This window comes from Prionailurus bengalensis, chromosome A3 (assembly GCF_016509475.1).
Source record: "Prionailurus bengalensis isolate Pbe53 chromosome A3, Fcat_Pben_1.1_paternal_pri, whole genome shotgun sequence".
Lineage (NCBI taxonomy): Eukaryota > Metazoa > Chordata > Mammalia > Carnivora > Felidae > Prionailurus > Prionailurus bengalensis.
This window is the reverse complement of record NC_057354.1, coordinates 43,558,511-43,586,455: the sequence shown is the minus strand read 5'-3', so window position 1 is coordinate 43,586,455 and position 27,945 is coordinate 43,558,511. Positions and strand designations below refer to the sequence as shown.

At 43.1% G+C, this 27,945-nt stretch overlaps 1 protein-coding gene across 2 annotated transcripts in view; it reads left to right on the top strand.

Annotated features, from left to right (window-relative positions):
- Positions 1-27,121, top strand: part of DZANK1 (double zinc ribbon and ankyrin repeat domains 1) — a 72,596-nt gene extending 45,475 nt beyond the window's left edge. Inside the window, exons 12-22 of one of the 2 annotated variants that reach the window (XM_043602964.1) lie at positions 5,970-6,092; positions 6,914-7,078; positions 8,428-8,635; positions 12,532-12,635; positions 14,587-14,661; positions 16,500-16,596; positions 17,047-17,144; positions 20,801-20,881; positions 21,380-21,507; positions 25,609-25,683; positions 26,134-27,121. In XM_043602964.1, the coding sequence (XP_043458899.1) occupies positions 5,970-6,092; positions 6,914-7,078; positions 8,428-8,635; positions 12,532-12,635; positions 14,587-14,661; positions 16,500-16,596; positions 17,047-17,144; positions 20,801-20,881; positions 21,380-21,507; positions 25,609-25,683; positions 26,134-26,257 (1,278 nt within the window). In that variant the 3' untranslated portion in view covers positions 26,258-27,121. Of the gene's footprint in view, positions 1-5,966; positions 6,093-6,913; positions 7,079-8,427; positions 8,636-12,531; positions 12,636-14,586; positions 14,662-16,499; positions 16,597-17,046; positions 17,145-20,800; positions 20,882-21,379; positions 21,508-25,608; positions 25,684-26,133 lie in introns of both variants that reach the window. The other variant, XM_043602963.1, reaches the window with a different exon arrangement.
- The last annotated feature ends 824 nt before the right edge of the window (positions 27,122-27,945 follow it).

The window sequence follows — 27,945 nt, the reverse complement described above, 5'->3', positions numbered from 1 at the left end:
TGCCTGAGACTGCTCTAATTCCTGGGACTGAGCTCCTGTTAGGACAACTAGCCTGTTGCTTGTTTTTGCTCTGTTGAATGCCTCCTTTTTTGCACTTTCTGACATGCTTTACTATGTTGTTATATATCCAAAGAAGTAATTGCCTCAACTTTCAGAGTTCTTGATTCTTGCTGTGGTGGCATGAATGGAAGCTATTGTAACCCCGTCTAGTAACTTTCATTTGAGATGTCCTTGAAATACTGAAGTTTGGTCCTAAAAATCGTTTTTTCTCTTCTTTACATTGTATAATTTCTTTTTTTTTTTTTTTTTAGCTTTTTAATGTTTATTTTTTGAGAGAGAGAGAGTGTGAGCTGGGAAGGGGCAGAGAGAGAGGGAGACACAGAATCTGAAGCAGGCTCCAGGGTCTGAACTGTCAGCACAGAGCCCAACCTGGGGCGCAAATCCACAAACTGCGATATCATGACCTGAGCCAAAGTCAGACTTTTAACCAACTGAGCCACCCAGATGAACCAAATGTATTTCTTTTTTTAAAAAAATATTTATTTATTTTTGGGAGAGTGCAAGTGGGGGAGGGGCAGAGAGAGGGTGACAGAGGGTCCAGAGCAGGCTCTGCACTGATGGACTGATAGCAGAGAGCCCGATGCAGGGCTCGAACTTACGAACCACAATTATCATGACCTGAGCCGAAGTCAGATGCTCAACCAACTAAGCCACTCAGTTGCCCCTATAATTTCTTTCTTTCTTTTTTTTAAATGTTTATTTATTTTTGAGAGAGAGACAGTGCACAAGCAGGGGAGGGGCAGAGAGAGAGGGAGACACAGAATCTGAAGCAGGCTCCAGGCTCTGAGCTGTCAGCACAGAGCCCGATGTGGGGCTCGAACTCACGAACCATGAGGTCATGACCTGAGCCGAAGTCGGATGCTCAACTGACTGATCCACCCAGGTGCCCCAATTTCTTTCTTTAAAAAAGTTTATTTTATTTATTTATTTTTTTTTTTAATTTTTTTTTTCAACGTTTATTTATTTTTGGGACAGAGAGAGACCGAGCATGAACGGGGGAGGGGCAGAGAGAGAGGGAGACACAGAATCGGAAACAGGCTCCAGGCTCCGAGCCATCAGCCCAGAGCCCGACACGGGGCTCGAACTCACGGACCGCGAGATCGTGACCTGGCTGAAGTCGGACGCTTAACCGACTGCGCCACCCAGGCGCCCCTATTTTATTTATTTTTGAGAGAGAGATAGTGCAAGCAGGGGAGAGGCAGAGAGAGAGAGGGAGAGAGAGAATCCCAAACAGGCTCCACACTGTCGGCATGGAATCCGACACAGGACTCAAACTCATGAACCGTAAGATCGTGACCTGAGCTGAATCAAAGAGTTGGACACTTAACTGAATGAGCCACCCAGGTGTCCCTACACTACATAATTTCTACTGCTCTCTCTTCAAGTTCACTTACTTTTCCCTTTACCATCTCCTTTTAGCTATTAAGTATATACAGCAAATATTTTATTTCAAATGTGTTTTTCTGTTCCAGAATTTTCATTTGTTTCCCTTTCCATTGTTTCTATTTCTCTCCTGAGATTTCCTAACTTTTTATTCATTATGGGAAGAATATTTGCTTTAAAATTCTTTTTCCAATACCTGATTTACCCTAGGGTTGGGCTAAATTGATTTTCTTTTCTTTTGAGAGGTATTAGTTGTAATTCATTCCAGGCAATGAATTCCCCAAACCAGGTATACATATTATTGCCTGCTAAAGCAAAGCAAAGCAGAGCAAACAACAAACCCAGCACTCATCAGAGGCTAGTAACAGAATTCAGAAGCTCCACAAACTAAGAGGTGTAATGCTAAGATCCAATCTAAAATTCCTTAGCATACTAACAACCAAGAAAACTGGGGGTTTTTTAGAGGTAGGGGGCAGAAATTCTGGTTTCCGTTTAGATATGTTGTCTTTAGCTGAACTTCTTTGAGTATTCTGTGCCTGCATCTTTCAGGGGTTAGTAAGAGATGTGAGTACAGAATTTGGGGATCCCCTCTCTGTTTCTTTTCTTTCTGGGAGTTCCCACCTCTTCAGTAGCCAAATACTTCACAGTCTCAGTTTTCTGGTTCTCCTAGTCAGAATTCTGCCCTTTCCCCACTGTTTCACATGCAGTATTTTAGCCCCAGGCTCAAATGAAATTAATTTTGTATAACTCCCCTCCTCCTTGTATGTACTTGTTACAAGAGTCTATCTGCTTCTGTTCATTCTCCAGTGCCTTCAGAAATTATGAGAAGATTTGATAGTTTTCTGGTTGGGAGTCATTTGGCATGGTCTTATTCTGTCATTACCAAAAGGAAAATCTGCATAGTTTTTTTTTAAATATTGTTTTAATGTTTATTTATTTTTGAGAGAGAGAGAGAGAGAGAGAGAGAGTGAGAGCATGAGCAGGGGAGGGGCAGAGAGAGAGAGGGAGACACAGAACTTGAAGTGGGCTCCAGGTTCTGCGTTGTCAGCAACAGAGCCGGACACGGGGCTTGAACCCACGAACTGCAAGATCATGACCTGAGCCAAAGTCGGATGCTTAACTGACTGAGCAACCAAGCACCCTGGTTTGGTTTTTGTTTTTTTTTAAAAGATGGTTTCTGTTACATAATATGTGATGTGGCTTTTTTTTTTCCCTAAAAAAATATACTACTGAACTGGCAAGTTGAATAAGAAAACCCATCTATTCTCAAATCAAGTCTGATACAGTTTTACTCTTTTGTCGATTATTTTTCTTTTATTCCTCTGACTGAGCATGGTTTCAGACTTTATGTCACGCTCTCATCATGAAATCACACTTTGTAGTTTTCCAAGGTGCTAGAGAGAAAAATAGTGAGATTAAGAAAGCATAAAAAAAGAAGACAGTAGTGTTTTGGAATTCTTGGAGTGATCTTGCTGATAAATTTAAGTAAATTGTCAAGCAAAAAATGTACCTTCTCAGATTATCTGAACTTCTTACATAAATAGTAAAATAATTTAAATTGATTTTATTACCTGTCAGTGATGTAGTTGTTTCTGGGTCTCACATCAGCAAAACTGTTTCAGGAACAATTACAACATTGAATTTGTTTTCAAAATTTGATTTCTATTTGAAAGGTATATCAGAGTTTGGATGTCACAATGAGGGTATATATCATTGAAGTGCTATAAAAGTAATAATGTGTATTCATTCTGATAGCTTATGTCTTTTCTTTGTTTAGCAGCATTACTATGGATGGGTTAAAATAACTTTTCTTTCTTTAAAGCAATATTATGGGAGAAAATTCCACTTGAACTGTAGATGCATTTAAAAAATTTTTTTAATGTTTATTTTATTTATTTATTTTTTTTAATTTTTTTTTTCAACGTTTATTTATTTTTGGGACAGAGAGAGACAGAGCATGAACGGGGGAGGGGCAGAGAGAGAAGGAGACACAGAATCGGAAACAGGCTCCAGGCTCTGAGCCATCAGCCCAGAGCCTGACGCGGGGCTCGAACTCACGGACCGCGAGATCGTGACCTGGCTGAAGTCGGACGCTTAACCGACTGCGCCACCCAGGCGCCCCTTTAATGTTTATTTTTGAGAGAGAGAGAGAGAGAGAGAGAGAGAGAGAGAGAGAGAGAGAGGGAGAGAACACAAATGGGGTGGGGAGGGGTAGAGAGAGAGGGAGACACAGAACTGAAACAGGCTCCAGGCTCTGAGCCATCAGCACAGAGACCAACGTGGGGCTCGAACTCACAGACCATGAGATCATGACCTGAGCCAAAGTCAGACACTTAACTAACTGAGCCACCCAGGCACCCCTAGATGCATTTTTTTAGTGGATGCATTTAAATAAAAGATCTGAAGGCTTTATATTTATTTTTTTATGTTTATTTATTTGTTTTGAGAGAGAGAGAGAGCACATGTGCTGGGAAGGGGCAGAGAGAAAGGGAAGGAGGGAATCACAAGCAGGTTCCATGCTGTCAGTGCAGAGCCTGATGCCAGGCTCAATCTTGTGAACTATGAGATCGAACCTGAGCCAAAATCAAGAGTCAGATGCTTCTCTGACTGAGCCACCCAGGCACCCCTGAAGTCTTTATATTTAGAAACCCAGATCAACAAGTGTTATATCAAAACCCTGTTGTAGCAGTAGGATAAATTGAAATTTAAGTCTGAAGCAAAAGCGTGTAAAGAGTTTCTCTTTTGATTTGTCCTGGGGAGTCTCGTTCTAATTGCACAGAAATGGGATAAGGGTAATTGTATGCAAAGAGAGATCTTCATTCTCAGTCTCTGTGGACATTGAGGGCTAATGAGACCTCTTTCTGGACAGATGTCTGTTTTAGGATAACAGAACAGTCCCCAAAGTAAAAGAGGATATAGCTGGGCAAATAAAGCAACTAAAATATTCATCTTGGAGGAAAAACCATCCTTTAGAAAATGTCTCCCCTAGTGTGCGCATTCTTAGTTTTATACATGGAACAGGTGGCAGTTATCAATTGAATCAGTTATTCATTGATTCATTCATTCAGTAACTGAATGACTTCTATGTGCCAAGGTGCAAGGTACTGTCTTCGTGGGGAAAAAATGTGAAGTATGCCTTTCCCTTAAAGAAATTAAGATCTAGTGAAAAGCAAGAGAAGGGAGGGAAGCTGACATATGGAACCTGACCCTGTGCCAAGCACGCCTCCATACTTAATTGACATTAACCATCTGAACCCGTCCTACAGACCTGTGAAAAGGCTGCATGGAGTCATGGATAAAGGTCAGGCTTTAGAATCAGATGGCCTATGATCAACTCTCACCTCTGTGTCTCGGTTTCCAACCTCTGTAAAACACAGGTGACAACAGCACCCACCTCACAGGTCTGTTGTGTGATTTGATGCGAGACTACAGGGGCAGTGCTCAGCATGGTGCCTGCATACAGCAGGTGATCACGTAGCAGTGACGAATACTATCATCCTCATTTTTGTCTCATGAGAAAATCTCTTACTAGTCAATAAATAAATAGCAGGAGTAAAAATTCTCATCCAGGCCTACCTAACAAAGTTTCAGAAATTCTCATGAAAAAATTCTCTCTCCTCAAAATAATTCTTTTCATGTGTCAGGAGTGGAAAATAAATTCACATTCCCAGATGGAAACCAAAGCCCTAAAAAAATAGAAGATACACCTCAGTTTTGACACCTTACTAGCATGGGTCTGCTTACATTCTTTTTTTTTTAATGTTTATTATTTTTGACAGAGAGAGAGAGAGAGCGCACGCGTGAGCACACTCGTGCATGTGAATGGGGGAGGGGCAGAGAGCAAGACAGAGACACAGAATCTGAAACAGGCTCCAGGTTCTGAGCTGTCAGCACAGAGCCTGATGCGGGGCTCGAACTCACAAACTATGAGATCATGACCTGAGCTGAAGTTGGACACTTAACCAACTGAGCCACCCAGGTGCCCCACATTCTTTTTTTTTTTTTTAATCCTTATTTATTTATTTTGAGAGAGAGAGAGAATGCACGTGAGTGGGGGGGAGGGGCAGAGAGGGAGGGAGGGAAAGAATCCCAAGCAGGCTCTGTTCTGCCAGTGCAGAGCCCAACGTGGGGCTTGATCTCATAAACGGTGAGGCCATGACCTGAGCTGAAATCAAGAGTTGGATGTCTGTCTAACTGACCGAGCCACCTGGGTGCCCCATACATTCTTTCTTTAAAAATGTTGTCATAGTAAATCAGGAGGAGGCTTACCATGTTTGGTATTAAAGATACTGAGGAATATCAAGATGCACGAGCCACTGGTTTCATCTATTTGCTGTGAAGTAATATGTCCTCTTTGTACTAATGTATTCATTAGTGAAGCTTATCATAGTTTTATTCTTTGGGGCAAAAATACCTTATTTCCAGGGTTTGCACTGATCTGGGGATTTTTTTTTTTCTGGATTCAGAGGGGGATTGCAGAATCTAGTATTGATCTGCCTATTGATAAATGCCATTGCATTCAGCAGCCCATGCGCAGTGAAGATAAAGCCCCTCCTCCCCCCACTCAGAAAGGGGAGACCATTTCCTGCTCCAAGTGTGGTCGCAGGAATCGCCTGGAAGCTTGCTTCTGTGACTGGTGTGGAGCCACGGTGGGTATTTTAAATATGAGTTTCTTGGTGCTGAGGCTTCAACACCACCCTAGAGAGGCCCAGCTCCTCCTCTTCCCCTGCCCTACAGAAATCACTCCTTGCGATTTGAAGACTACCACCTATTTACCTAAGACTCCGGAGACAGAGATACTTCTCTTAAATTGAGAAAGCTCTGTCATTGCTGTTTCTTTGAGGTTAAACTTTTCCTATTTCTATTTGACTATTGGTATTTCTTTTATGAATTGTCTGCTTACTTTTCTAATAAAACACTCAAAGTCATTTATTCAAATAAGTGTTGCATGTAAATAAAACAAAAGGTTTCGTGTGAAGGGTTAGTCTCCCTTCTCATCCCAGGCCTACAGAGCCTATCCCCAGAAGCAGTCACCGTCACCTAGTGTCTGAGTGTTCTTTGAGCCGTTCAGTGTGCTAATAAGTAAACTGGTAGTTTACTATGAACACTGGCTCAGTTCTTTTCACCTAGCAATATATCTTATTTGTAGCCTCTCATTCTTTTCAGTGGTTCCATAATATACCACTTTCTGTATGTACCATGATATATTGAGGCCATCCCTATTGCTGGACATTTAGATGGTTTCCAGTTATTTTCTCTAAAACCACAATCCTGTGGGGAATGGTCTTAAATATACTTGCTTTGTGTAATTGTTCATCTGTAGGACAAAGTCTAGAAGGTAGACTTGGGGTCAGGGGTATAGGCATATGTTATTTTGATGGCTGGGGATTGTATGGTATGAGAATAACTTACATGGAAAAATTAGGACTCTAATATTTATGAAGATGTAAAAATATTTTCTATCCTCTAGCCAGGCATTTCTGCCTGCTACTCTGTTTGCCCCAAATGTGGGGCCAGCAATCACCCATCTGCCCGATTCTGTGGTTCCTGTGGTATTTATGTGAAGTCCTTGGCAAGACTTAGCATGGATAACAACCTGGCTCTTGCTGCTGGAGAACTTCGCCCTTTTGCTGAGGTGAGGCCTCCACTGTAGTAAGAGCTGGTGCCTGGGGAAGAGCTTAGGACTCTGAATTTGTGTTCTCTACCTTGGGGATCAACCCGGGGAGAGAGAGCCAAAATACAGACTTTTCACATGGATTTTCAACTAGGTGTGTAAGTAAATTCAACCAATTCAAGTTTTCAACACTCAAGTGATTTCATCCGCATTCAAAGATCTAAGGGTTTATCTGTAGTAGATTGAGGTCTAATTGCATTTGGAAGACTAATAAAAATAATGTAAGTTGATATAATGTCATGAAGGAGAAGTGGATTTAAAATACATGAGACAGAAAAAAAGTAAAATAAATACATGAGACAGAATGTCCTTCTCGTGCATTTCTCATGAGGCATACTAGGAACGTTGCTCCCATAGTTTTATGTTTTAGAAAACTTATATCAGGTATATGAAATTGCTGCTGCTATTTAAAACAACTGCATATAGTTTAAGGAAAATCTTACAGGGTTATTTTCAGAATGACTTAATCTCTAACCAGCTTGATATTAGCCTTTTGTGAATTTCTCTAAGCTAGATGAAGACTTTTCAGGTTTCTTTTTAGGTCTTCATTAGAAGAATGTGAAGATTGATAGTCTTTAGAATGCACATGCACTCAGTAATTTTGCACTCATTTTCAGGGAGTTCATGGCCTTCTTAACCCAGACTGAGACTTATGGATCCTGGGAGTGTCAGTAGCCCATATTGACAACTTTGTGCAAATGAGACCAAGGGTTCTTTCTTCAAGACACTAGACTGCCATCTGTTGGAAACTGATTGTAATATACTAATTTTGTTAGACATTTTCTTCCACCTACCAGAAAAACTGTCCTAATAAATTTGCAAATATATGATGCCTACCATGTGAATCTTAGCTCATTAGATGCAGTGATGTTGTGCAGTACACGACCTACACAACCTTACATGATGGTCCTCTCAAGTTCCCATGTCCAGATGCAAGAGTGCCTCAGAGAAAATACCGGTCCCCAGTAGTTGAGTGTGGATGAGTAGTAACTCCATTGGATTGTAGAACTGAGAGGATAGATTTCTTTAGGGCCTCGGGCAGCAAGACAGGGAATATTAGTTTAGTTGATTTGTTGAGTTTGAGATAGTAAATGGCCAAGCAGAAGAGGCTGGCTTTATGGGTCAGGCTGGGAGTTCCTGGGAGAGACAGACCAAGGAAGGTGAGGCAAGGGCTGAAAACCTCTTTTTAGTTCAGAGTACAGTTTCTTGGAGATATTTTTTACTTCTGATTAGAATTCTTTTCTATAAGTAATTATGAAGAATTAATGAAATTATATTCTAGTATCTTATGTTTTCTGCCTTACTCATAGCCCCGATCTGCCTGGCAGTCCCTAAATGTTCCTTTGCTCAGACCTGAGGCTGGGACTCGGAAGGACGTGGGCACACAGACTACTGGCCTGTTCTACCCATCTGGTGCACTACTAGCCAAAAAGGAACTGGAAATGGCTTCTCAAAAGCAGAGGCAGGAGAAAATGAGTGACCATAAACCTCTCCTCACAGCTGTCAGCCCAGGAAGAGGTGAGAGAAAAAGTACACTTTCTTGTCAGGAGGGAATTCCCTCTTTCTCTGAAAGAAAACTGCATTTTTTTTCTTCCTTTAGCTTTATTTCTATACATAAGTAAATCCCTTTGGGGCGCCTGGGTGTCTGAGTCGGTTAAAGCATCCTACTTCAGTTCAGGTCATGATCTCACGGTTTGTGAGTGCAAGCCCCGCATCAGGCTTTCTGCTGTCAGCACAGAGCCCACTTCAGATCCTCTGTCTCCCGCTCTCTCTCTGCCCCTCCCCCACACCTCTCCTAAAAATAAACAAACATTAAAAAGAAAGAAGTGGGGTGCCTGTGTGGCATCCAACTTTGGCTCAGGTCATGATGGCATGATTCGTGACTTCGAGCCCCACGTCGGACACTCTGCTGTCAGTTCAGAGCCTGCTTTGGATCCTTTGTCCCCTTCTCTCTCTGCCCCTCCCCCACTGGTTCTCTCTCTGTTTCTCTCAAAATAAATAAATAAATTAAAAAAAAAAAAAGTAAATGGGTCTCCTGGGTGGCTCAGTCTGTTAAGCGTCCGATTTTAGCTCAGATCATGATCTCACAGTTTGTGGGTTCGAGCGTTGTGTCGAGCTCTATGCTGACAGCTCAGAGCTTGGAGCCTGCTTGGAATTCTGTGTCTCCCTCTCTCTCTGCCCCTTCCCTGCTCGTGCTCTCTCTCTCAAAAATAAGTAAACATTAAAAATAAATGAATGAATGGATAAATGAATGAATGAATGAATGAAGTAAATCCCTTGGGGTGCCTGGGTGGCTCAGTCGGTTGAGTGTCTGACTTTGGCTCAGATCATGATCTCATGGTCCGTGAGTTCTATCCCCGCATTGGGCTCTGTGCTGACAGCTCGGAGCCTGAAGCCTGCTTCAGATCCTGTGTCTTCCTCTCTCTCTACTTCTCCCCTGCTCATGCTCTGTCTCTCTCTCAAAATAATAAATAAACATTTAAAAAAAAAGTAAATTCCATCGTTTTTCTTTAGGTAATTTTCCTTTGTATTATAGCTCTTCCTTAAACTTTTAGTACTCTGATGTTTTGACTCATAGCCCCATCATCTAGTTTGTAAATCAAATAGCACATGTGGATTGCAACTATGATGGTAGAAATGTTGTTAGTCTGTGTCATTATTGCTCTCTGCCAATATCTCTCTCTTTTTACTGTTCTAAAATTCACATAACAAAATTCACCATTTTGACAATTTTGAAGTGTACAATTCAGTGATAGTACATTAGCAGCAGTATAGAAACATTACCACGTCCAGAACATTTTCATCACCCCAAAAGTAGTCCTGATACTCTTTTTTGTAATCACTGCTCACATCTCCTGACCCAGGTGCCTGGCAACCACAAATCTACTTCCTGTTTTTTATTTTTAAAATTTTTTTTAATGTTTATTATTTATTTTTGAGAGACAGAGTGCAAGTTAGGGAGAGGCAGAGAGAGAGGGAGACACAGAATCCGCAGCAGGCTCCAGGCTCTGAGCTGTCAGCACAGAGCCCGACGTGGGGCTCGAACTCATGAACCGTGAGATCATGACCTGAGCCAAAGTCGGATGCCTAACCGACTGAACCACCCAGGCACCGCTACTTTCTGTTTTTATAGATTAGCCTGTTCTGGACATTTCCTGTAAATGCATCTCCTGCTTGCCCACAAGAAACCAGAAATCCAGACTCTTGTGACATCTCCCAAGTGTTAAATGGTGGCAGTTAGTGAATTCAAGTGTGTTTAAACCCTGTGCAGACTGTAGAAGGGCACGAGGGAGTTTTTGGAATGATGGAAATGTCCTGTGTTTTGATTGGGATGCATATGCTTGCCGGAATTCAAACCGTATACTTAAAAGTTATCTCAATAGGGTTAATTTTAATAGAATAAAATAGGAGTGGCTGGGTGGCTCAGTTGGTTGAGCGTCCAACTCTTGATTTCGGCTCAGATCATGATCTCACGGTTCATGAGTTCGAACCCCACATTGGGCTCTGGGCTGACAGCACAGGACCTGCTTGAGATTCTCCCTTTCTCTCTATCCCTCCACTGCTTGCACTCTGCCTTTGTCAAAAATGAATAAATACACTTTTTAAAAAGATCTATATTTTAATCAATAGGGCAACTATTCAAAAAGAATACCAAGGAATACAGCTAAAAAGCTAATGGGAAAATTTAAATATAATTCTAAAAAGTATTCAAGTTACCCCCCAAAAAACCCCAGGAAAATAGGAACAAAGAAAACAAAACAAATGGGAACAGTATAAATCAAATAATAAAATGGTAAGTCAAAACCAAAACATATCAATAATTACATTTAATTTTGTGGACTGAACATTTCATTAGAAGGTAGCAATTGTCATCATGGGTTTCGAAAAAACGAAAAAACGGGATCCTGGGTGGCTCAGTTGGTTAAGCATCCAACTCTTGATGTCAGCTCAGGTCTTGATCTCAGGGTCATGAGTTCAAGTGCCACACTGGGGCTCCATGCCAAAAGAAAAAAAAAAAAAAAAAAACTCTGTGCAAGCCATAGACAAGACCTAACTATGTAGAGTAAAAGTAAATATATAGTAAAAAACACGCTTGCTGAAATTCAAACTGTATGCTTAAAAGTTATACCTCGGGGCGCCTGGGTGGCTCAGTTGGCAGGGCATCCAGCTTCAGCTCAGGTCATGATCTCATGGTTCATGAGTTCAAGCCCCGCATCAGGCTCTGTACTGACAGCTCCAAGCCTGGAGCCTGCTTCGGATTCTGTGTCTCCCTGTCTCTCTGCCCCTCCCCCACTTGCACTCTGTCTCTGTCTTTCATAAACAAATAAATGTAAAAAAAAAAAAGTTAAAAAAAAGTTATGTCTCAAAAGGGTTAATTTTATTTTTTTTATTTTTTCTTTTTTTATTTTTTTCCACTTGTTTAATTCTACCATTTTTTTTCTTTTTTTTTTTTATTATGAAGTTTATTGTCAAATTGGTTTCCATACAACATCCAGTGCTCATCCCAACAGGTGCCCTCAATACCCATCACCCACCCCCTCCCACCCCCCATAAACCTTCAGTTTGTTCTCAGTTTTTAGGAGTCTTTTATGTTTTGGTTCCCTCCCTCTATAACCATTTTTTTTCTCCCCCTCCCCCATGGTCTTCTGTTAAGTTTCTCAGGATCCACATAAGAGTGAAAACATATGGTAACTGTCTTTCTCTGTATGACTTATTTCACTTAGCATAACACTCTCCAGTTCCATCCACGTTGCTACAAAAGGCCATATTTCATTCTTTCTCATTGCCACATAGCATTCCATTGTGTATATAAACCACAATTTCTTTATCCATTCGTCAGTTGATGGACATTTAGGCTCTTTCCACAATTTGGCTATTGTTGAGAGTGCTGCTATAAACATTGGGGTACAAGTGCCCCTATGCATCAGTACTCCTGTATCCCTTGGGTAAATTCCTAGCAGTGCTACTGCTGGGTCATAGGGTAGGTCTTCAATATGGTTAATTTTAAAAGAATAAAATAGGGGGTGCCTGGGTGGCTCAGTCGGTTGAGCATCTGACTCTTGATTTCAGCTAAGGTCATGATCTCATGGTTCATGAGTACAAGCCTTGTGTTGGGCTCTGTGCTGACAGTATGGAGCCTGCTTGGGATTCTCTGTCTCCCTCTCTCTCTCTTCAAAATATGTTCTTTTGATATTCTGTACTATGCTGTGATTAATCATGTGTAATTAAAAAAAAAGCTGGGAACAAAAATGGAACTTATTCTAGTACATAGTCAAGGTTCAGTAAGCCAAACCATCACAAAATTTGACCAAAAAAAATAGTAACCTCTCTGAGTATGCATGTTGCAAACTAGCATTTTTCTTTCTTGGCTTCAGAAGAATTATCCACGTGGATGGGTTTCTCTTTTTCTTTAGGGTACTGGAGAAAACAGTTGGATCATATCTCTGCTCACCTCAGGTCTTATGCTCAGAACAACCCTGAGTTCAGGGCTTTGATTGCAGAACCCAGAATGGGAAAGGTGGGTGAGCTCTGACTGGAATTTCCACGCCAGAGCATCGCATGGGGTCAGGCTGCAGTTCCCCTCCACTGACTTCACCTGAAATCGCACTTTGCTTGGCTCCTTTCCCTTTCCTGCCCTGCTTTCCACACTTCTTTACTGCCCTCCCCTACAAGCACGGCCTCAATAAATCACCTGTGCATGAACCTTGTCTCAGGGTCTGCTTCTGGGCACCTGACCTAAGCAAGGTAAAATAGTAAATTGTGAACCATCCATGCTTTTACATTCCACGTGCTATGGAGATTCTTGTGGTCAGAGCTAAAAGACCCAGAAGAGTTTAATCTAGCCAAATTGCACACTGAAATCCATTCTGTATTAGCAGTGGTAGTGATCATAACAGTTGCCGTTTAACGATGCACTCACTATGTACGTTATGTTCATTGATCTGTAGCGCTCATAACAAACCTACAAGGTAGGGATATTACCTTTGTGGCAGTTTTTAATAATGGCCACAAATTCTTTGATAGTTTTCCCTGCAAAGGGTGGAGTCCCTGTCCCCTGTGGACGGGTGGGAGGACTTATGGCAGTTGGGCTAATAACTGAGTGCAGTGGCAGTGATGCCATGGGACTCTCAGGGTGTGGTCCTCTTACTTGTCACACTCACTTTCAACACTCCTTCTTGGAGCCCAGCCACCCTGCTGTGAGAAGCCCAAGCCCCATGGCGTGGCCACGTGTAGGTGCACCGTCTGCAGCCCTAGCTGAACCCGGGCCTGGAGTCATCCTGGGTCAGGAGCCAGGCAGACGAGTGATGAGAGCCTGGGTCATTCCAGCCTCCAAACATGCAGCTACCTTCTAGCCATTTGAGTTTTCCCAGCTGAGGTGGCAGATGTGTCGAGACAAGACCATCTGTCCCCTCTGTGTCCTGTGGGAAGCCGCAAATTTAATAAAATGGTCGTTCAGTGCCACTAAGTTTGAGGTGGTTTTTTACACTGCAGTAGATAATCAGAACAAGCCTTATTTTTGACACCCAGGAAAACTGGCTCAAAGAGCTTTGGTGACCTGCCCAGGACTGCACTGTTGGGTCTTTTGGGGGATTCCAGATTTGAAGCCCCATGCTCTTTCTCTGGCATTATACCACCACTGTAAGAGACAGCTCTGTGAGAAGACCTCTTCTGTTTGTCAGAACACTAGAAGGAGTCTTAAGAAATCAGCCTGTTTGATCCTCTACCACCAAATTGGCCAACATTGAAACTATTTCATTGTCAAGTAGTGCTTAGTTTCCCTTGATAATGTTTTGGGGGTTTATTCATTCTCTCGCCTAATCCAGGGGTCTGCAAACTATAGCCTGTGGGGCAAATTAGGCCCATTACTCAGTTTTACAAATCGAGTTTTATTGGATCACGGCTGTACTAATTTGTTTACTTACTGTCCATGACTGCCTTTGTGCTACAATGGCAATGACCCACAAAACCTCAACTACTTACTATCTGATCCTTAAAGAATTTGTTGACCCCTGTTTGAGGGAAATTCCTCCTGCTGCTTACAGAGAAAGCTTGTCAACTATGATGCTTGGCTCTTGATTGACAAGGCCTGGCTCCTCCAGACACCCAGCTGATGACATCCAGCCAGGTGGCTTGATTAAACTTAATGTGTGTCTCTTGCAGAGAATATAAATTTGGCTCTTTCTTTCTTATCCATTCTGGCAGTGTCTGCTCTTTGATGGGAACATTAATTTCATTCATTTACAATTAGTGGAATTATAGCCAAAGCTGGATTTGTGTCTGCTGTTTTGCTACTTGTATTATATCTTACTTAGGTTTTGTTCCTTTGTTTCTCTTTTCCTGCCTTCTTTTGAGTTAATTAAATGTTTGGTTAAATTTACGGTTTAACATCTCAGGATTTCTTGACTGTTGCTCAGGACATTAAGTCCCACATGCATGGTTGTGAATTCTCTCTAACGGTTTTTTAAAAGCTTATCTCTGCTACTGTCCATGAAGATGGCTATGAAGTTAGCATCCAGCTGAATTACATTCAAGTATCAAACAAGGTGCGTAAGACTTTCAGAAGCTGTTCATTTGAAAATTGAGCTAGTAAATTGTAGCCTATAGTCTATTGAAATGCTTCTGGGTAACCCATGGAAGACATAAGTTTCAAATATTATTAAACTCAACTAAAGGCCAGTAATTTCATAGGATTAGGTAAATAACTGTGCTAAACCTCAGAGAAGTCAGGTTTCAGGCACATAAAGATGTAGTAAGAGTAGGAATTACTGTAGACCCTATCGGTCCTGTGGTTCTCAGGCTTTTTTATACTCACTGAACTCTGGTTGTGGATGAAAGACCAACAAAAATGTTTGCCTGTTTGTACTTTCACCTATTTCCCTATAATAAATAAGCCAAATTTTGTGGCTATGTCTCTCTTGATCTGCCTCCTTATATGGTGATTGCAACTTTGCTACAGAGCCTTTAATGTGTGGCGAACATTAATTGATTCATACTGGCAGCTTTAGTTTCATTGGGCAAAAAATCAGAATATACAAAAGAATAACGAATGGATTGAGAAGGTGGATGAAGAAGGCCAGGAAAAGCAGGGGAACTAGCATTTATCAGGCCCTGGCCATATGCCCAGCAGGGAGCTAGAAGTGTCTTTAAAATGAGGACAGACATACGGGCACTGCCTAACTCAGAGGCTGGGAGTGTGCAGTGGGCTGACACCCACAAAAGTGCTTTGAAGTCAAGTAAAGTGCTAAATGCCATATTTTCAGTTGTGTGGCCAGAGCAGAGCTTGGGTCAGAGAGGTACTTGAGGAGAAGGGGACTGAGGGACATGAGACGGAGAAGGGGCTGAGTGGTCACACATAAATTTTGGCTTTAGCCTGATCCACGAGGAGCTCTGAAATGTGAGTCACACCACGAAGTTGTCCCAACTGAGGCAAGAAAAGGAGGGCTGTAGCTTCTAGGGTAAGGCAGCACCCATCTCTGGAGGCAGTTGGCCAGAGAAGGGAGTCAGCTGTGAGCTGTTAGCAGCCAACCCAGCAGCTGGGAGGGGTATGCTGATCAGTTAGGGGTATGCTTTGGGTGGGCACCGAGAGCATATATAACGTGCTATCAAGTAGGAGTGGAGTAATTATCTTCGGGTTTAATATGTGTTTTTTCTTAACCTGTGTGTTCTAGTGTTGAGGAAGTAGCAGGTGGTTCCCTGTGGCGGGAGAGGCAACCAGGTGAGGGTGGGGCAGGATGCCACACTGTTGAATCGGTCCAGGTGGATATAGAATTCCAGGTCTGGACCATGTATCATCTATCCTAACTTTAGAGGCCTCCATTTTACCTCATTTTACTTTCACAGTATCCCTTTGGGGTAGGCCATAATATTTCCACTTTACAGGTGAGGAACCTGAGGTTCAGAGAAAGTAAGCAACTTGCTTCTTCCAAGGTCCCTAAACTAGTAAGTAATAGAACCAGGATTCAAACTCTGTGGCTCGAGTCTCCTCATGATGTCACCCTAATTCCAAGATACAGAAGGGTTTTAAGCAGGGAAAGGACACCAGTACTTACACAGTTTAGAAAGATGATTGGGGCAGCCACATGGAAAGTGGGCTGGCAGGAACCTGTTGGGATGCCCTTGGAGTGATCCTGGCATATGAAAAGGGGCTGTGGCTGTAACAACAGAGAAGAAGGGCTGCACTGAGGAGCCGTTTAAGAGGCAAAATGGACAAAACATTACAGGGAGGGGAGGAGGTGTCAGGAAGGATGTCCAGGTTCAAGCTTGACTGTGTAGCTAAAGCTGTCATTAACAAAGAGAGGAACAGGTTAACAGGGAGATTGTTCCTTCTGTGGGGACACAGCAGCCTTGTCATTCATGGTGACTAATTGTTTTCATTGTCCAGAACCTTTGCCTCAGCAAGGCTGTGGATTTCAGCAGCCACTTCCTGAGCAGTGTCACTGAGGGTGGTAATGGGCCATTTGGCAGCAGGTCCAGCCTGGGTGAGTTGTACCCTTATTGTGACTTTAAAACAATTGACCAGGAGCACATTGACCTGGCAAGGATGGCAGGGAATTGCTTATAATTTTCCAGCCCAATCATGCATCTCACTGTAATGTTCCAACCATTTTATTCTTCTGGTTTCTCTGAAGTCAGGGGTGAGATTTTTCAAGTCTTTCACAGGGCTTGGGGAGATAGGTTGGGGGGGGTGTTCTTTGGGGCCTATAAACTGTAGTCCCTTTTATTCCTTCCTTCCCACTCATCCTCTGGTCTTAGTCTGGGATGAATGGTTCCAGGAGTCCTTCTTGTGAGGTTCAATCAAGTAGAAATTTCTATAAAAGCCATTTTATTCTTCTGACCTCTTGAGGGGCACAATAGTAGGATAGTTCTATATTATATGTGGGGAGTGGCGGGGGGACATTGTTTTGGTCCTCAACTCTTTGTCATTCCAGTGAGCAACTACAGCCAGAGCACCTCCGATACCACTGAAAACGTCAAGAGGACAAAGAATTTCAAGACCAAAACATTTCAAGAAAAGGAGCAGCTCACAGTAAGTGTACTCCTTTGTCCTCACAGCTGTCTTCTTAGGCCTATCTGCTTAATGTTTTACTTTGAGATTTTTTAAATGGAGGAATACTTTTTCATTTTCTGTGCCTTTTTTGGGTGTATTTTTTATTTTATGGAATCCTTTAAAATATGTCAAGATTATTAATTAGAATTAAAGTTCTCATCAGTTTCCTGAATCACCTCTGTTTCCTCTGGGGTCAATTCTGTCTGTCCATCTTTCTCTGTCTTGTTTTTGGTTGGTCTCAAATATGTGATGATCTGTGGTTGCCAGGTCATGTTGACAAGTGAAGGGCTAGTTTGCGTAGTGCCAGTGCCTGTCCTGGGTGTGTGGGCCTGAGGTGCCTATGGGGGGGGATGGACGTGCTGTCTCCCTGGAGAGTGTTTGGGCAGAACACAAAAGAATGCCTTGGGGTCCCCTAAGTTGCCTTCCCCCTAGAGGTGAGTCTGTGCTGTGAAGGGCTCTAGAGTGTTTCATTCCTGGATGGGGCTCTTTTTATTTCCTTGCTCTCCTTCCATCTGTGTTGTCATAGAGGTCTGGGCTCTGGCCTTCCTGGGCCCAGTACTCCCAGGAGAACTCTTTGTTAGGCAAATAATGAACTCTCTGGAAAATAGTTATCAGGGTTTAAGCAGAGAGCACAGGAGAGAGGGGAGGACGTCACCCAGCTCAGCCCTTCCCTAAAATGCTCATGAATCCAGCCTGCACCCAACACCTGCCCTCCTTGTTGATTAACTCAGCTTCTTCAGGGCTTCCTGGAGGAAACACACTCATATCTCTGGTGTCTTCAACTGCTTTTTCTTTGCTTTGATTTCCCTCTCAGTCAGATTCCACCTACTTTCAATCTTTGGAATTTCTCACGATTCCTGATCCACTGATGGCACTCTTCCAGTTTCCCACAGCTGTTAGAGTTTTGTTCTTCAAAAATATAGAGCATTAACATTTTAACGGGAGCTTTGGAGAAAGGGACAGTGGGTGCCCTTGTTCAGTCCACCACCTTGCCTTTCATTTATTTGGTCCTCTTTGGCTGCAGTAGGAGGACAGATGTGCTTAGCAACAAACCCAAAGCCTGGGTCTCCACCAAGATGGAGATGGGCACAAGTCAGTTCTTCCTTCCACTTTTCGTGAAGCCAAGCCCTCAGGGAATCCTCAGGGGTGCACATACTGGCGCCCAGATTGTTATCATGAGTTCTACAAAGGCAGGTGATTTCTCGCCTCAACTTGTTTTTTTCCACTACATGCTTTACATGTCATAAACACCAATAAATGTGGGAAGAAGACCTTAGAATTGTATTAACTTTTTAAAAAAATCTATTTCCCCCTGGCCTTGACTTATTTACTTATTTAATTTATTATTTTTTAATTTTTTAATGTTTATTTATTTTTGAGAGAGAGACAGAGTGTGAGCAGGGGAGGAGCAGAGAGGGGGACACATAATATGAAGCAGGCCCCGGACTCTGAGCTGTCAGCACAGAGCCCAACACGGGGCTTAAACTCACAGACTGTGAGATTATGACCTGAGCTGAAGTCAGACACCTAACCGACTGAGGCACCTAGGCTCCCCATTTACTTATTTTATTTAAATCCAAGTTAACATATAGCATAAGAATGATTTCAAGAATAGAATTTAGTGATTCATCACTTACTTATAACACACAGTGCTCATCCCAGTAAGTGCCCTCTTTAATATCCATTGCCCACTTAGCCTGTCCCCCCACCCAAGACCTAATAAGCAAACTTCAGTTTGTTCTCTGTATTTAAGAGTCTTTTGTGGTTTGTCTAACTCTCTGTTTTTATCTTATTTTTTTTGCTTCCCTTCCCCTGTGTTCATCTGTTGTGTTTCTTAAATTCCACATATAAGTGAAATCATATGATATTGTCTTTCTCTGACTTATTTTGCTTAGCATAATACACTCTAGATCGATCCACATTGTTGCAAAAGGCAAGATTTAATTCTTTTTGATTGCCAAGTAATATTCCATTATATAGATATACCACATCTTCTTTATCCGTTCATCAGTCAATGGACATTTGCTTACTTTTTCCATACTTTTACTTACTCTTTCCATACTTTTGCTATTGTCAATAGTGCTGCTATAAACGCTGGGGTGCATGTGCCCCTTTGAATCAGCATTTTTATATCCTTTGGGTAAATACCTAGTAGTGCAATTGCTGGGTCATAGTTCTAGTTTTAATTTTTTGAGGAACCTCCATACTGTTTTCCAATTTGCATTCCCACCAGCAGTGCAAGAGGGTTTGTCTTTTTTTTTTTTTTTAAGGGTTCTTCTTTCTCTGCATTGTCACCAACATCTGTAGTTGCCTGAATTGTTAATTTTAGCCATAGAACTATATTAACTTGTATTGCTTATGATTCCTTATACTCTTGGCCTTCTCCCAGTTTAAGTATAAAGTTCCATAAACTTTAACAGTTTTCGAGACTCCACCTGCTTATTTTATGTGTGACCTGAATCCCCCATTGTTATGTGCCTTTATTTTCTCATTTGTATTTAGGGGATAAGTATAAGAAAATAATAACAGCATTCAGTGGTTCACTCATTCAGCAGTTATTTTGAGCACACATGCACCAGGCACAGTTTTTGGTGGTAAAAATAAATTGTGAACAAAAGATATAAAAGTCTCAGACCTCATGAGGTTGACATTCAAGTGCATTCTAGTATAGTTTTCCATAAGGAATGGAATTCAGCCAGAACAAGTGTGTCCCCCAAGACTGCCAGGGGTTTTCACTTGTTAGAGTACATTGTTCCAAGCTAATCACTCTAGAATGGGGGCAGAGGGGACATAGCCTGAACCCGGCATCTTCTCCTGAAAGGCTCAGAGGCTTGACCAATGCCCTCATCTCTGACTTCCCAGAGAGCCAGGAGGGGGGTAGATATTATTTTCACTATGCATACAGGAAACTGGGAGCCCCAGAACCATCCCAAGTCACCCTCAGATCCATTGATAGAAACACACTGAAAGTAATGTCTCCAGCTTTCTAGACTGCCTCTTCAACCTTGTGGCAGCCAGCATTTGAAATCCTTTATATAAAGATTGTATATAATGATGAATTTCATCATATTTTGAAAATAGAGAAAAGATAATAAACTCTTCAGATTTCTGATGATAAGTGAGAGCTTTTAACCCCCAAACAAGAGTTGACTTTATTGGTTCACTCATGTGTCGGGTAAGTGTGTTTTCTGGATAGTCATACTTAGGCTGATTCTGAACACCTTATATAGCATGCAGGGTGAATTGTAGGATTCACCCATTTGCTTTTCCTAGGAATATTTGTTTTCCTTTGTAATAAAACTAGTGTGGGGTTTCTGGGTTTTTGTGAGGTTTCTCATTGCATCCCTGTCCTTAATAAATATAAAACAATGTCCCCAAATATAAAACCTTTCCCAAGACAAGGTTTCAGAGACCAGCAAGCTTTACATTAGCTGGGTTTATTTGTGTTGCTGGCTGTCAAAGATCACACACACGCACTCACAGACACACATGTATGCACTTGCTCACACTCGCCTGTCCCTGGGACTCAGAACTTAACCTTGGAGAGGAGGCATTTGCCTTGAGGGTTGAGTTCACACAAGTGGGGCAGCAATATTTTGTGGTGGTGGAAATGACCGTGTTGTATAATCCTACAGCCTGAAAACAGGCTCCTGCTGAAGGAAGTGGGACCGACAGGGGAAGGAAGAGTCTCTGTGATTGAACAGCTGCTCGATGAGGTGAGTACATCCCAAAGAAATCTCTCTGAGGATTTCAGCCTCGTGTTTCACCTGTGTCTCTTTCATGTGGAAGTCTTGTTCAGTACTGGGATCATCACAGGGCCATTTCATTTTAAACTGGAAGTGGACTAACTGGCCAGTCCAGAACTTTACATTAATTGTTATTGGTTGCTAGTTTTTAGAGCAGAGAAAATATACCGAAAAGTCATATGAGCCCAAATAATGTGCACAAAGGTGGACAGAATCCCTGGTCTGTGACCCCATGTGACCTTCATGTTTCCTAAAGAAGCAAAGTTGTCTGGGTGCCTGCCTTCCTGATGAGGACAGCACAAGTTCTATGGCACCATGGCCCGCAGCTCTGTTATAGGTCAGATCTTAGGTTTCCTGATGTTCCTTTCTTTTGATGGAAAGCTTATTTGTTACACTTCATAGGACGACAGGTGGATGCTACTGAGAGCAGGGCTTTGTGGCAAGTTTGTCCTTTTCCTTATGTTGCAGGGAGCAGATCCCAACTGCAGGGACAGTGAGGAGCGACCCCTTATAACCATGGCTGTTGTGAATAAGCACCATGAAGCAATTCCGGTTCTTGTGCAGAGAGGAGCAGACACCGAGCAGCGGTGGGGACCGTAAGTAAGACACAGTAAAAGGGCAGCCCTGGCAATGTCGCAGCCAGCTGTGACTTTGCACGTGTGCCCTGTTCAATTTGAACCAGTCAGGAACCATTTTAAAACCCATCTGGGCCTTAATCAGAGACTTACCTGCTTCTATTTCCCAAATCTAGGGAAAACAAAGATTTTTAAATGGACTATTGGATTGCCTGATTTTTTGTAGCTTTTATAAAGGATAAATTTTGTTAACTCATGAATTTATACTGTTGTGGGGCCGGCAAATCCTTTGCCCTTGGGATGTCAGGTGACATTTTCATCATGATCTGAGCTGTTGACATCCATAAGAGAGGAGTGGCCCCAGTGTATTCCCTGTGGAAATGTACCCATGAAATTACTGCAGAAAGAAAACCTTATCCGTCTGTCTCTGGATGCTGACACCCTGGGGGCGAGCCTGCACATGAGAGTTCACCACATGATTTGATGAAGCAGGAGGACGATACCAAGTCCTGTTGGGTGCTTCTGTCATTTCCCTAGTCTCAGGGCTGTCCTGCCTCTTGACTTCTCCCAGCTTCGTGATTCTGTTGTTCTCTTGCAAATTACAGCAAAACCTGGGATAGTGAATAACTTGTTCTGCAAGTGTGCCGCAACATGAGCAAACATTTCTTATAAATTTTAACTTGATAAACTAGTGATGTCTTATGATACGAGTAGTACATGATGCCAGATGTCACATGATCACAACTGAGTTAATGGTTCTTGAAATTCACTTTGATATACAAATACTTTGGATAACAAGCATGTTTCTGGAACGAATTATGGTCACAAACCAAGATTTTACTGTACTTTGGAAAGGTGGGGTGGAATGTTCCTTGAGGACGGGTTCCATATGTTAATTGCTTATATCCTGCCAAACAAGTTGCCATACTAGAAGTTCTCCAGGGGTCCTGCAGATATCTGACACTGCTGCCCCCTGAGTTATTTCTGAGACCAGATTGAGGCCCCGTCAGAGCATCATGCAGCCAGCACAGGGGTCTAAGAGTTAAATAGCTTTGCTTCTGGCTTTCTCTGTCTCAAAATTTCCTCTAGTGTTTTTATTAAAAATATATCCCTGTTGGGGCACCTGGGTGGCTCAGTTGGTGGAGTGTCTGACTTCGGCTCAGGTCATGATCTCGCAGTTTGTGGGTTCGAGCCCCGCATCGGGCTCTGTGCTGACAGCTCAGAGCCTGGAGCCTGCTTTGGATTCTGTGTCTCCCTCTCTTTCTGCACCTCTCCTGCTTGCACTCTGTCTCTCTCTCAAAAATAAACAAACATTAAAAAATTGTTTAAAAAATATATATCCCTGGGGCACCTGGGTGGCTCAGTCGGTTAAGCGTCCAACTTCAGCTCAGGTCACAATCTCGCGGTCCGTGAGTTCGAGCCCCGCATCGGGCTCTGGGCTGATGGCTCAGAGCCTAGAGCCTGCTTCCGATTCTGTGTCTCTCTCTCTCTCTGCCCCTCCCCCGTTCATGCTGTGTCTCTCTCTGTCTCAAAAATAAATAAACGTTAAAAAAAATTTTTTTTTAAATATATATATCCCTGTTAATTTTTCTATGTGTGCTTTTATAAGTTCTGCCCAATAGGACAGCTATATCAAGACATGACCCCCTTTTTAGCAGAATGTTTGGCACACTTGCTATACATATTTAGTGGCTGGCATTTACTTGCTCACCTTTTCAGGATTCACATTCTTCATACTTTGTCAGCTTCTTCATTTACCCACACTCATTATTCATAAAAATAATGTCACCTTGTTAAGGTATACTTTATATTTGCACAAATCAGATAAGCTTTTCTTGGAGCACTTATGTATAATGTATGTGGTTGATACAAAATCTCTTAAGCAGATTTTGAATTGATGCTTATGTATAAGGTGTCCTAGCTTTATGAAAAGTCCAGCTGAGAGGAAGAAACTACTCTGGACACGGAACAGATTACCTGTTTTTCCTTGGTGTTCCTCAGTTTCCATTCGTGCTTCATTACCATTCTATAAATCAACATTCATCCACACGCAATCCCGTTGCGTCGCTACTAACTTTCTGCTCGTACCATCTGTCTGAACAGTGTGTGATAGCCCGTTGTCTCTCCCACTGCATTAGCCCGGTTAGCAGAGTTTAGCTCCATGGAGGGGGAGGGAGGAAAGCCAGACCAGAAGCCCTCCCTCAAAATAGAGCACAGAGATCTCTTCTTCCATTTTAGTTTATGCCAATAGAAGAAAGCAGATTTTTCCACCAGGAGCCAACTCTGTAAATCTGGTTTGTAGTTGTTAGTTCTAAGTGTTGAGACCTGGGTCAGCCTGGCTTCTGCCCCACAGCTGGACCTCTATAGATCCAGGAACATGACCTCAAAGCTCCAACCATTCTACTGCTCTTCATGCACAAGCCATGGAGAGATCTGGCTTTCCTGTAAAAGAGGCTCAGTGAGTTGTTCCTTAGCAAACAAGGATTAGAAAGCTCTTCCCCACCCCCTCCCCCGACCCCCACCCTTACCCCTGCCCCAAGCTTGTTTGGCTAGGGGAAAGAAGCAGTCAAGGTAGTCTCTATGCAAAGTAACTCCTGTCAGGTAGCTCAGTGGGTAGCAGAAAGCCCCGCCTTAGTGTTTCTGTTTCCAATGTTTGTATCTTTCCTACCAGAATACACTCATATTCAACCCAAAGGGATAGCTAAGGCGAAGTACGCATTCTTCACCAAAGCTGATACCTCTTATGGGCAGATTTCACAAACACAGATTCAAGGTCTCACTAGGAGAGGGGCAAAGCAAAGTGCCATTTGCTTTTGGACAACAGCTGCCCTCCTTCACTGGCAGCTTCAAACATTTCATCCCTTAGCTCTGCCCCACTAGCCAGGAGGGACAAATGTAACCATCAGTCTGTTTCTTAGAGCTTCAACTGAGGAGATTTATTCTATTAGGTAATTCACAATTTACAAAGAAAGAATGTGCCTTCATCCTCCCTGATACTTCGATTTGAATAAACAGTTTGAGTTGTTTGTGCATTAATAGTAAAGTTTCTGTAAAGTACAAATTCACAGGGGGCGCCTGGATGGCTCAATTGGTTAAGCATCTGACTTCGGCTTAGGTCATGATCTTGCAGTTCGTGGGTTCCAGCCGCACATGGGGCTCTGTGCTGACACCTAAGAGCCTGGAGCCTGCTTCAGATTCTGTGTCTCCCTGTCTCTCTGCCTCTCACCTGCTTGTATTCTGTCTGTCTCTCTCTCTCTAAAAAAATAAACATTAAAAAGAACTTAAAGTACAAATTCACAGAACATCATACTGTACCTGTTGTACAAAACACGTTCTAGAAGGTCTGGTAATATAGTACCAAGCTGTTCAGAGGAACAGATTTGTAGGGTATCACCTCTACTCTGAAGCATGGGGTCCTGATAAGAGGGTATTCCATCAAGTGCCATTGCCATGTTGGAGTTGCGTTGTTTGAGGGGCGGTGTACAAAGTTAGAGTTGGCAGTCACAATTCATTACTTTCAAAAACTGAACCGTGGTTACACAGAAAATCTAACCACGGCACCCCCTCCCCACCTAGTAAATGGAATGCACGTTCTCTCAGTTGAGAGGGAGTCACGAAGGAAGAAGATCATACGTCTTCTCAGGAGATATGGCAACTCCATGAATGTATGCAGGTTCCAATGGTAAATGCCATATAAAGACCCAAGGAGGGGTGCCTGGGTGGCGCAATCGGTTAAGCGTCCGACTTCAGCCAGGTCACGATCTCACGGTCCGTGAGTTCGAGCCCCACATCAGGCTCTGGGCTGATGGCTCAGAGCCTGGAGCCTGTTTCCGATTCTGTGTCTCCCTCTCTCTCTGCCCCTCCCCCGTTCATGCTGTCTCTCTCTGTCCCCCCAAAAATAAATAAACGTTGAAAAAAAAATTTTTTTAAAAATAAAGACCCAAGGAACTTGAGTGGTGAAGTGACCAACAGTTGAGCCCTAAACTACCAGGGAGAAAGGAAAGATGAAAGATAAGGAGGGGGTCAGTGTCATTGGTGTGACTGAGACATCCGTTGTCCGTGTGCCCATAGCATCCTGCATTGCAACTGCTTTAGCAGGATGATTTTCTTCCCCCCAAACAGGCTCCGAAATACAGCTCTTCATGAAGCGACCCTCCTTGGCCTGGCGGGAAGGGAGTGCGTCGCTGCTTTACTGCGGTATGTTCCCGGCCTCTGGGGGAGACTTCTGAGGGCCACAGCGATCCCCCTGCTGACTATGATGATTTCAGAAGGCCCCAGTTCCTGAACAGTTAACTCTGTGAATGGGGGCCACCATCCCACTGTGGGTCCCCAGCACTGAGGGCTTCTAAAAGCACAACGAAAATACCCACACACCCACCCAACACACTTGGTTGTAGGACTTTGATGCAATGGGAGCCAATGGCCAGGATTGGCAATTGAACGTGTTGAAATCACAGAGCCCCTCAAAAGGTCTCAGGGTAGAGCCACCCTTGAGAGTGAGAGTCATGGTGGCCTCTTGAGGACGGGTGTAGGAAGGTCGGTCTGGGAGTCTCCCAGACCGGCCTCTGTGTCAGGGAAGAGCCATCCTTGAGTTCAAGCATTCTGTTCATGCCTGAGTGCCTCTATTCATGCCTGTTTCCTTGGCAGATGCAATGCAGGCATCCAAAAGAAGAACACGAATGGCCAGACAGCATATGACCTGGCTCTGAAAACTGGGGATGAGGTCATCACCTCACTCTTTGCTGCTAAGCTCGGCCTGGATGACTCTTAGACCCAAGAGCCTGCGCGGGACCTGATTTCAAGAAACCATCCAGCTCTAGCTGTTCTTTGTTTCTTTCTGAGATGTGTTATTTGTGGTTTGGAAATTGAGGTTGAGAGGAACGCATAAGATTTTTTTTTTTTTAATATGACAGTGTAAGCCACCATGTGGGCATTTCCCAATATGCTCTGGATGGTGACGAATTTAACATATGTTTTTTAAAGGGTCTGTTGCTGCTTATTTTGGAATTTTCTTTAAAATTTATTTTTCAATAGATAATTGCACATGGTTCAAAGCTAAACAGTTTGAAGTGTTAAGTAGTAAAAACTCTGCCATCCCTGTCCCACAGCCACCCACGTCCCCTCCTCAGAGGCTCCAATGATACCAGTGTCATCTGCGTCTTTCCAGAAATAGTAGAGGATTATATAAGCACATGTGCGTAATATATGCATATGTACATATAGGGTATGTATAAAATACAAATACAGAGAACAGATATATTCTTTCTCCTCTTTTAAGACAAGTACTAGCAAACTACACACCCGTCTGATGTTTTATATCTTGTTCTATTCCTTAATATCTCTTGTAGGTGGTTCCAAATTAGTACATTAAGATTAACTTTATCTAAAGACTTTCATTTCTAATGTGAAATATTCCTATTGTTGTGGTTTGTTCTCCGGTTGACAAACAAGCTTTGAATAAGCCCATGTGCAGGAATGTGCAATTTTGACTCACTCATTTTTTCAGACTGTTATTTCAGTCTTTGGGTGATAACGCTGCAATCGTGGAGTACCTAAATAGTTCCTGTTAAACTATGTTGACAGAGTATCTGTTAGTTTAGAATGAGTAATTCAGCACAATAAATAATAGACCTGGTTGAGTGGTTGCTGTTATCACTACCTGCACTTCCTTTCCCGAGATGGTGACTGCGGGAGGACAGGCGCAGAGTCTCTGGGAGCGAAGCCCCCGCATGGGGTTTGGGGGCACCAGCACTGGCTCTCCCCTGTCCGACTCGGCTGGCCGTCTTTGCTGTGGGGGCCACTGCAAGGTAACCAGTGTCCTGAGAGACCCGCGGAGCATGGTCAGGTGGTTGGATGTCAGGGCTGGTTTGCACTGTCAACCTGGCTGTATGATACAACCTTTCCCAGACTTCTCTGCCTTTATGGTTCAGCTCAGGGTTGGCTGCAAGAGTCACTGCACCAGGTTCCAGATTCCCAAGGTGGAAGTGAAGCCGCAGCCATCACACTAGGAGGGTGGGTTAGGGCTCCAGACGCTGCCACAGCTCACACCCTACAGGCTCTGGAATCAATCCTGCAGGAGGAGGGTACAGAGTTCAAGACTATTTTCCCCAGAGCTCAGGGAGCAGGGAAGGCCCGGAGGACCCGTGGGTTCCAGAAACAATCCTCTTAGAGCTCTCAGGGGTCACTTTCATACCCTGAGCACAGGATCCACATCTCTACTGTTCCTTGGGCTTCCACACTTCCTAGGGGAGGGTCCTGCCCTCTACCCGAGCAGCAAAGCACAAACCTGACCTCTCATGCCTTTCACTAAAGCCCACTCACAACCTAAGTTACCCTTGAGTTTCACTGCTTCAGAATCAAACCTCATTTACAAAGTGAACAGGTGGCTGAAGATTCAAGAACATAGTTTCAAATCCAGGAACTTTCTGATAAAATCCTATAGGGTTATGTAAAACATTA